The sequence below is a fragment of the Triturus cristatus genome, chromosome 11 (genome assembly GCF_964204655.1).
Source record: "Triturus cristatus chromosome 11, aTriCri1.1, whole genome shotgun sequence".
NCBI lineage: Eukaryota > Metazoa > Chordata > Amphibia > Caudata > Salamandridae > Triturus > Triturus cristatus.
In genome coordinates this window covers 380,959,418-380,970,308 of record NC_140594.1, presented here as the reverse complement: position 1 = coordinate 380,970,308, position 10,891 = coordinate 380,959,418, and the positions used below count along the sequence as shown (strand labels likewise).

General features: G+C 44.8%; 1 protein-coding gene across 2 annotated transcripts in view; it reads right to left on the bottom strand.

The window, feature by feature from the left end:
• The window catches only part of LOC146784224 (myoferlin-like), a 3,625,175-nt gene that overhangs the window by 2,112,679 nt on the left and 1,501,605 nt on the right, over positions 1-10,891 (bottom strand). For both annotated transcript variants that reach the window (XR_014970655.1, XM_085634512.1), the window contains one exon: positions 9,146-9,304. Coding sequence is in view for 1 of the 2 variants with exons in the window: in XM_085634512.1 (XP_085490638.1) it covers positions 9,146-9,304 (159 nt within the window). In the remaining variant the exon portion in view is untranslated. The remainder of the gene's footprint in view (positions 1-9,145; positions 9,305-10,891) is intronic.

Here is a 10,891-nt window from a genome sequence, read left to right as displayed (position 1 = left end):
AGCTGATTCCCAGAACTAACAGGATTTTTAAATCATCTAGGGCCATTCTAATATTAAACTCTACAAGGACTTGCAGCTCACATTTAACCCGTATTTCTAAATATGGAATGGAATTTTTAACATATACAACGTGATGGCTGGTATTCCAATGCGTAAGCTCTGACTTGCCGTTATTAATACTATATGAAGAGAGCATCCGAACCTCCTACATCAGCTCTCTAGAAATAAGCCATCAGGGTCTGCTGTATAAAATTATGACATCAGAATAAACTGCATTTCTCCTGTAGTACATATGGAATAGAGAGTGGAAGTCATTGTGATGTGAAAGGGTTAATTTAGCTCAAGCAGTGTTGATGGATGAAAATGCATGCACAAAACCCTTGTACCACGCAGCGCTAGCAGCGAATCTCATGATGCTTGTTTTCTGTTTATACTAGACATAATTAGATGTGCTGCCAAGGTGCTTTGATTATGGTACCAGGCTGCGTTGAGCTTGCGGTGCTCATTTGTTCCATTCCATAGACACAGCTATCTGCGAAGAAGCCTTGTTATGGGACACTGGGCCGCAAGGTGGATCGTGGGAGAAACATACAGTTGAGAATGTACTGACCCAGACAGGACCTGGGAGGATGATTGAGGAGTACCAGAGAGAGCAATGTTCTACGTACTGATAGCAGGGCAAGAACCTGGGAGAAGGGAACAACAGGATATTGCACAAGTCAGCTTTAGTATATAAAAGGGGGTAGAGGGAAACTCAGAGTGAAGCTCACAGATGGATTCGTGCTGAGCTGCCGTCAGTCCAAAGCTGCTGCACCCAGTTGTGCTGTTCCCAAGGAGGGTGTGAGAGGGATTGGAGCGGGTTTCCCAGCACTGTGGAAAGTTAAGTTCCAGGGGGTGGTGAGGGCCTGATTCTACTGCTCTATCCTGACTTATCAGTTCATTATTATTGCACCTTTAATTAACGGCATTGCAGTTGATTCAAGACTGCGTGATTCATCAACACTGTGCGAGCACTGCCCTGTACACACACACACATATCTATGTATGTGTGTGTGTGTGTGTGTGTGTGTGTGTGTGTGTGTATATATATATATATATATATATATATATATATATATTTACCACAAGATGCCCAAAGCTTTTGACAGGGCACTCGACATCACCCCTGCCATCCGGCACGTGACGCAGCTCACCGTGATTAGCCCGTTTGTGTATTCTTTTTCGCCGACGCGTTTCAGGGCACTGCGGCCCCTTCGTCATAGGCAGCTCACAAACACCACTGAGGCTCACAATGAGTCTTTTGTCGGTTTTTATTATCATCACATGTCCCTGCAGCAGCCCCTCCCAATTAGTGCTGCCGCAATGTCTGTTGGGGCATGTAGTCACCGCATTGCAAGCAATTATTTCCTTTGAGTAAGTTCAGTGACTGTTCGTTATTGAGAGCAATTACATTCCTTGAGTAGGTAGGGATCCTCTGTGATGAGCTGTTTTATTCGCATCTGGGGCGATGTGCTGACGGTGAAGAACAGTTCCTCTCCCAGCCTCTCCTTGTACGAGATGGTGCCCCATCCACGGCAGGGACCAGCCGTGCAAAACATTTACCACAAGATGCCCAAAGCTTTTGACAGGGCACTCGACATCACCCCTGCCATCCGGCACGTGACGCAGCTCACCGTGATTAGCCCGTTTGTGTATTCTTTTTCGCCGACGCGTTTCAGGGCACTGCGGCCCCTTCTTCATAGGCAGCTCACAAACACCACTGAGGCTCACAATGAGTCGTTTGTCGGTTTTTATTATCATCACATGTCCCTGCAGCAGCCCCTCCCAATTAGTGCTGCCGCAATGTCTGTTGGGGCATGTAGTCACCGCATTGCAAGCAATTATTTCCTTTGAGTAAGTTCAGTGACTGTTCGTTATTGAGAGCAATTACATTCCTTGAATAGGTAGGGATCCTCTATGATGAGCTGTTTTATTCGCATCTGGGGCGATGTGCTGACGGTGAAGAACAGTTCCTCTCCCAGCCTCTCCTTGTACAAGATGGTGCCCCATCCACGGCAGGGACCAGCCGTGCAAAACATTTACCACAAGATGCCCAAAGCTTTTGACAGGGCACTCGACATCACCCCTGCCATCCGGCACGTGACGCAGCTCACCGTGATTAGCCCGTTTGTGTATTCCTTTTCGCCGACGCATTTCAGGGCACTGCGGCCCCTTCTTCATAGGCAGCTCACAAACACCACTGAGGCTCACAATGAGTCTTTTGTCGGTTTTTATTATCATCACATGTGTGTGTGTGTGTGTGTGTATATATATATATAGATATAGATATATATATATATATATATATATATGTGTGTGTGTGTGTGTGTGTGACTATTTTACCCTTGTTGGCAGTAAGGGTGTATTCTCCGGTGCTATTGGACTTACTTTTGTGTTTTTGATTTACTGTATGGTGAGTGATTTCGACCAGTTTCTGGCATTACATCATAAGTTAAAGTTGAACTACCCTGCTAATGTAAACTCATCATTGCTGAGATATATTTTTCTTGTACTCCAGACTTACCTTTGTGCCTCTGTCTATTGCTGGTATTTCATTATAAATACACATGCAACCATTTTGCTAAAGTATAATTACCATTACTGAAGTTTTGTGCACTTAATATTTTATTAAAGCTGAATTGTATTCACTGCCTGTGTATATTGATCCATAATGAGTGTCCTTATTGATTTGTACTTGAATTACATTGCTTGGGTTGGTTGCCAGCAGCCAGTCCAACACCCCCCAATGTCAGCCACAGAACTCACACTACCTCATTTTTGATCTCTGTCTAATGAATTGTGCAAAGGTTTTTATGCCCAATTCACCTCTTGTGATGCAGAACCTCTCAATAAGAGACCTATTAGCCATCCTACCAAAATAACTAGCCTAGCAGAGAGGAAAGCATAGTTACTGAAAAATATCCATGAAGATATTCCCAGTCCGAAGGGTATATGTACCATCAACAAGTAGGCTTAATTAATGCACTCAAATGATTTTGCACTACCATTTGGGATAACTGCTAGTGGTATCTCTTTAGAAGTGCTAGTATCTACAGCATCAATGATCCAGGAGTCAAGTCAATGATATGGCTCCATGAAATAAAGTCTTTCTGGATATCATTTCAAAAGAGTGGGTCGGCCTTAGACGGGCTGACAGCTAAAACTAAGTGAAGAGTTGATTCAATATTACATTTGATAGAGGCCAGGATTCTTTTTCAGTTTTTAAGATCAAAAAGATTACAGTTTCTGAAAAAATGTTAGGAGTAATCCTGCCTTCTAAGTTATAATTAAATAAATTGCTAAGGGGTCAGCCACTACAAAATCTAAAATATAGTAGCTTTCAACTGGGTTACTGTCTGGACCCATAGCCCATCCTTTTTTGTGTGAATTAGTACCTCCAGCTATCTCCTCTAACATGAACTGATTTGAGGCTTGTTTGAATTTTACAAATGATAAGGTCAAACAACCATGACTCTACACCTGCTACAACTGGGAAGAAATTATCTGATACAAGTCTTCAACAAACTGAAGAAAAGTAAGCCCAATATCTAGGACTGCACCTTTGTATTCATGGCTACTTGGACAACACATGTTTTTAATATATTGCTTGTGTGCTATCTTTGATTCAGAAACTAGCAACTTCCCACTTGTTTATTACTGTTAAAACAAAACCTATGCAGCAGTTTCCTAACTTATGCTTCTTCTGCGTGTTACCTGGCCTGACATGTGGACTTTGGTTGTTAAAGAACAAGTTGCTAACCTATGGTAACGCATTATCTGGTAGAGACTCTATCTAGTTGCAAATTCCTTACCCTTGAATTCCCAGGCACCAGGCTGGATCCGGAAACTTTTGCTGAGCAATACACCTTGCGCACGATGTCGGGTGGCTCCATTCTGCTCCACGCGACGTTGTCCCTGTCAGCAGCGTTGGTTATGATGTTGCAGTGCCTATATAGGCGCAAAGGACGTCAGTACTTTTCGTTTTTTCTACGCCAGTAGTACAGAGCCATAAATTAACTGATGTAGTCGTGTGCAAAACTAGGGCCTTGAAAAGGAGGGATTAACCCTAGTCCTAGAACATTAGTCCACAAAGTGGGGAGGCATGGGTGGGGCTGTTAGGAATCTGCAGCTAGCTAGAGTCTCTATCGTATAATGCGTTACCTAAGGTAAGTAACTTGTTCATCTGATAGAGACTTCGAGCTGCAGATTCCTTACATTTGAAATAAATACCCAAGCCATAACATCCCAGCAATGGGCTGCAGACAAACTTACTAAACTAGGAAGGCCTGCAGGACCAAGGGGGCAAAGTGCCTGTCCCTGCGGACATGACCGTCCAAACAATAATGTTTTGAAAATGTGTGCAAAGATGCCCTACATTGCAACTTGACTTATGTCTTGCACAGGAACACCCCAAAACAAAGCGTATATTGCAGCCTTTCCTCTGGTGGAATGGGCCCTTAATCCCTCGGGGGCTGCTTCTTCGCCAGGCGATAACAGATCTTGATGCAGAGAACGACCTAGTGAGAAATGGTCCTTTTCTGCACCGCCCTTCCTTTCTTCGCTCCCACGTACCCCATAAAGAGTTGGTCGTCCACCCGGAACTCTGTAGTACGGTCAAGGTAGAACCACAACGCTCATTTTGGGTTCAGACGGTGGAGACACTCCTCTTCTTTAGAGGGATGCAGGGGAGCAAAGAAGGTGGGCAAAGGGTTGGACTGACTCAGATGGAATGTGGTCACAGCGTTTGGTAAAAAGAAGCCCTGGTGCAAAGCACCACCTTATCTGTAATGGACATAAGATAAGTAGACAAACAAGATAAAGCCTGCAACTCACTCACCCTCCGGGCTTATGTAATCGCCACTAAGAAAGCTGTTTTGATGGTCAACAGTTGTAGGGGACAATTGAGCAAAGGCTCAAATAGAGCACACATCAGGTAGGTGAAAACCAAATTAAGGTCCCACTGTGGCATCACAAAGGGCTTAGGTGGAAACAGGCGAGCCAACCCTTTTAGAAATATATGCACAATGGGAGATTTGAAGAGAGCATGTTGGTCTGGCAGCCGCATACAAACAGACAGAGCAGAAAGCTAGACACACAACAACAACAACAACCACGTGTGCCCCCCGAATGCACTCCCATGCACAGGGGCAAGAGAGGGCCATGAAAAGTGCGGTGGAGAAGCAACTCAAACATGCTCGGGGGTGCCGCTGCGGCACCAAAGGTATATTTGGCCTTGAACCTCTGCCAGACCGCCGCAGGATCCTTGATCCATGGCGGTAGCATCGGTTCAGTTGCGGTCCGACTGCCACACTTATAATACTGCGGGCGGTCCCGTAGTAGGATGGTGGTCGGACTACCACAGCGACTACGACGGTCTCATCACCGCCATAGTCATAATATGTGTAAATGGAATACACAGAACTTGAAAGAACATCTTGGGACCTCAAATTCACTGAGAAAAAAGACTGTGGGGGAAGTGAGCAGGCATGTATAAAGGGTTGAGACAGGTATGGAGGTGGCATGTACATACAATGCAGGGGCTCCTGTCTCCATATCATATTAGTCAATTTCTATAACAGTAAATGTGGTAGTTCTGAGCCGGGGCGGGGCGGGGGGGGGAGTTTCGCAATTGGACTGCCTTTTGCACCCCATTTCAGCCAAGGGCAACGGGCAAGCCCCAACTGTGATTTCGGGTTATTTTAATTGTCATCCATGTAACCTCTCCCCCCCCCCCTCGGATGGTGAGGCACCAAATTATAGTTGTCTGCTGAAAGAAGGGCTACATTTTGAGCATTCACAGAATGGCCAGTAGCTCAATGAGTTCCTGCACGGTCATAATCTTGTCTTTACTATGGAGAAATTGGTGAAGCCTCAGGATCTTGTAATTTGTCTAACATTTAAAGGGAGGGGCTGTAGGTCGTTTATTGATTTTATCTCTGTTTCTGCAACACTATATTGGTTTATTACCCATTTTAACATCATTTTTTGTCATTTCAGTGATCACAACCCCTTATCCGTAACTTTGGATGTAGCTAATCTTCCCCAGTTACAGCATATGGGGGCTTTGAGGAGGCTCTCCACTGCTGAATAGGGAAGACGGCTGAAATGGTCTCAGATGGACCCCCAACGTCTCCAAGCGGCACTGTTTGCACTTTGTCTTAGTGAAATTAATATCTGTTTTGATAGTGTTGCAGGAAATAGGGAGGTCCTGGAGACTTTTAAAGCCATTGCCGCAGGGGATCTTAGGGTGATGATGGGTACAGATTATAGCAGTAAGGAGTCACATGTACCCAAATGGTTTGACAGGGATTGCTCGAGAACCCTGCATCTTCTGAAGTCAGATTTTGCAGCAGTCCCCAAGGGACGGGCAATTGGTTAAAGACTGCAGATGGGCTTACAAGCAGTCTCAAGTTACCTGTGAATCGAATTTACAGGAAGTGGCATGAGAGAAGCGCTGTCAAACACTTGAGATGAGGGACAGCTCACTCTTTTGCAGGGTGGTAAACAAACCCTGTTTTGCGGGGGGTCCCTGGCCACTTTTATATTATCATATTTCAGAGCACCAGTGGGTTGCTCATTTTGAGGCCATATATAACCAGGGGGTATGTGGGTGTGACAAAATTCCTGCTGGTTCAATCACAGCCTGTGTACCAGTGGTATGGGCCCTAGATGAAGTTACACAGGTTATTCTCGCATTGTCTAGTAACAAGGCTCCAGGTCCTGATAGCATTCCGCCAGATTTGTTTAAATCAAATATTGAGGTCTGGGCTCCACTCTTAACAAGGTGTTGAATGCAGCAGCTCAGGTGGGGATATTGCCTTCTTGGTCATTGTTCCCATCTTTAAGAAGGGGGACAAAGACAATCCACAATGTTATAAACCTATATTACTGCTGGATTCAATAGTCAAGGTTTTGGGAGTGTGATTTTAAATAGGCTAAGTAATTGGGCAGAAGAGAAAATTCTAAGCAATGCTCTGTATGGTTTTGGAGCTTGGAGGTCCACTTCAGACCAATGCACAAATCTCCATCTAAATATTAATAAATATACAGTGGCTCTTCCTGAATCTATACACTTAGCCTGCATGGATTTGACATCCTCTTTTGACAGGGTGAACTGAACGAAACTGTGGACACTGCTTAGCGAGATTGGGATTGATCCAAGTAATGTGGCCCTACTAGCCAACCTGCACTCAAAGACATATGCCTTGGTCTGTTTTTTTCAGGACACCGCCTGTATTTGCTCATTTCGGACGTGCTTGCGTGCGTGTCATGGATGCATTTTGGCTCCTTTTCTATTTACCCTGTATGTAAATGGGCTTGAGTCCGCACTGTTATCAGCTGTGGCGGATTGCCCCAAGGCTGGTGACAAATTTCTTCCTGTGTTATTATACACAGATGACACAGTTCTCATGGCTTGGATCACTCAGGGGCCGGACGTACTTTTGGCCAGTTATGTGTCTTTTATGGGAAATTTTTATCTGGCTGTTAATTCTTCAAAGTCATATGTGATGGTAGCAAGTCCCAAATCAACTAAGAGCAAGACCTCTAAGGTTGCTAATTCTACCCTGGGTAAAGTGAAGGCATTCCCCTATTTGGGGTTTTTATTTGATGGAAATAATTGTTGGAAATCTTTGTTGGAGGTTAAGAGAGCTGAGTTGGCTCTAAGGTGCCGAGGGATTTGTTAAAATTTTACCAGGCTAAGTGTATCTCTCAGCTACGATACGGTAGTGAGGTGTGGGGGAAAGCCAAGCTGGAATGAATCCAAGCAGTTGAAAATAATTTTCTCAGTTAAATGGTACAGGTTCCACACTCTACCCTTGCTTTTTCTGATAAGGTGAAGCATAGGCTTGATCAAGGGCGCAATTTGATATCCCTGAGTCAACTCCTGTGTAGGATGAACATTTGGAGCAGGGCGGAATTGTCTTTAAACCGATTAATCCTAGCGGATATCCTGGGCAGTCAATGGGCCCATAGTATACCCTGGATAGCCTACGTCAAAGCTGCTTTTACCTACATAGGTAAGTCAGATATTTTTGATGATCCCACGTCTCTTTCGGTGCGGAGGTGGGGGGTGTTAAAAGGTTGTTCTTACAACACTTACACCTGGAGAGAGAGCGCTTAGAGATTTAGGAAAAATCAGTTTGGGGTGATATGTTGCTAAAAACTGTGCAGGGGTTGGAACCGTATCTCATTAAGGTTTGCTCACAGCACAATAGGTTTCTGTTGATCAGATTTAGATTCAACAAATTGCATCACCTTTTGGCATCCCCCACTGGGTGGGTACGGCCTGAGGCAAGGGTATCCTGAGGCTGTGACAACACGCCTCCGCATGATATGTTGCATTTTACAATGTGTTGTTCTTATTATTGTTTGCCGAGGAAGCACTTTATAACTCCTTTGTTGAAATCTTTGAATTTTAATCAAGTCAGGCCAGCCTTGTTGTATCTCTAGATGCCTCCCACTGATCATGTTATTCTTACAGTTTTGTCCTTTTCACAAGCTGGCTTGGCATCCAGAAGTACAAGACCTGATTAATTGCCCCTGTACTCATTATTTATTGTGTAATTTATCCTGTGTTCTTTTAAATGTTATGAATTTGTCTAGTAAAGTTCTTGTTTTATATGCTTTTACAGGGATTTTATCAACTGAATAATTATTTTACAGACTGATTGTATGGAGGGTCCATGCACCTAGACTTCAGAATTAAAACCATTTTATGAGATACATAAATACAATTGACTCCTCTTACCTACCAGTACTAGATATATAGCTGACTGGTGAAAAGCCCAAGAGAAACAGGGAACAGGTGGTACTAGTATGGCCAGTTGCTGGCTACTAACAGTAATATTTGGCAACATGTCATTTAATGTGCTTCAGCTCCATGGTGCTCCTGCAAAATGAGGCCATTCTTCTAATTGGAACCTTCCATAAAACATTTCTTCATTTAGGGCAGCAGTGTCCTTCTCTGAAGGAGCCGGTTCGACATAAATCGTGTCAAACCCGCTTTGACTATCTATAAACGTCCGCAACACTTTAATACAAGTGAAATAATTTTTCTTGTTCGTGATTATTATTCAAAGGACTCAGCAGACCAACTTCCATTTACCTTATCATCAATTAGGAGCTCAAATGCTGCTAAAATCTCGCCTCCTGCCTTACGCTCTCTTTTGACAGGATGCCATGCAAGCTGAGGTGTGACTCTTGAAGCAATGTCCAAACAGACTTCTGGCAGGCAGATGCTTCGCCCCAAGAACTCATTCGTGCCCTAGAAAGAAGAATTGGTAATAGTGGTGAGGTTGATGTATCAAACCTTTCCTAAAGTAGACAGCGCCTACGTCAACCCTGAGGAAGTCAGAGGAGTCAGTCTACAATACTAAAGCAGCTTCTCCATGTAATAAGACCCAGGACCCAAAACAAACATTTCATTGATTCATACTCAGGAACTGTAGGAGGCTGGCTTTGTATATGGTGCCCATTTATGTAAGTGTGCACCTTGCACAACCCTTATGGTGATTTTAGTGGTCTTAGACAACCTTAGAAAGCTCTTTAAGTGGTAGCTGTGGAGAGCATCTTTCAGGCTTAGTACAGAGGGAGTGTAAAGCAGCTTGTTTTACCAGACCGTAATCCAATTGGTTTAGATTCAGTAAAATAGAACCACAAAGAGTATTTATTATAATACACTCACTAACATATACAAATATCTCCTATCTGGAGATATACACAATGCACACAATAAATTTGCAATACAACCTGGTAAGTAGCACAAATACACAGTGGTAGCCAGGGGGGAGACCAAACCATACACTAAAATAGTGGGATGCGAACCACAACTCAAGTCAAGACTATACCCAGAAGATGTAGAAATGCTGGGGATGGTGGCCCAAGGAACCACCCAAGATGAGTAACCAGAAACCCCCCGGAGACCATGTGCAGAGTGGAAACATGAATGCATACTCAATTCAAGTCAATGGGTAAGTCGCGGTTGCAATTTTAAAGAAGGACCCTTCCCAGTGGACCCTGAAGACCCAGTGAAAGACAGAAGGTTGGAGAGCCACCCTGGTAAGTACCCAGGAACCCAACGGAGGCTGTGTGCAGAGTGGGAACACAACTGCGTACACAATTCAAGTCAATGAGTAAGTCGTGGCTGCAATTTTAAAGAAGAAGGATCCTTCCCAGTGGACCCTAAAGAATCCCTGTGGAAGACAGAAGGTTGTTGAACCACCCCACCCGTGGATACCCTAGAAACCAGGATCCCTACACAAGGTAAGCCGGGAGCATAGGTGCGAAGTGGCGCTGGAAAGCGCAGGCGAACTCAATGAAGCTGGCGAAGAAGGTGAAAGTGTCCGGTGGAACCCAAAGATGAATTCAAGATGAGAAGTACCTGCAAACAGAGGGGACAGAATCTATGCCACTCAGGAGTGACCAGGAGGCACGGAAGACGGATGCCCACCAATGTAGGGCGTTGCAACAGACTTGACGGTGACCTTGGAGCTGCAGCTGTGTGGACCAGGCAACGCTGTGGAAGACCAGGAGCCATTCACGAGCTGCCCCACGTCAGATGTCGAGAGTTGAGGGATCAGTGTCTGTCGGGAGCACCAACCAGCCATAGCGACTGCAAACAACGTGGCAAGCGAAAAAGGTGCAGTGTTGAGACCAGCAAGGTCTAAGTGACTCACCATAAGCAGGGGAGTCAGAGTAGGCCCAAGTAATCAGGGGAACCCACTGGAGTCAGGAATGACCTTCAAGATGACCCACAGGCAGGAGGCATAAGAGTCGCAAGAGGAGCTTGAGCAACTAACCAAAGATGCAGACCCACGGTGCAAAGGATGCGGTGAGGAGGACGATCTTGGCT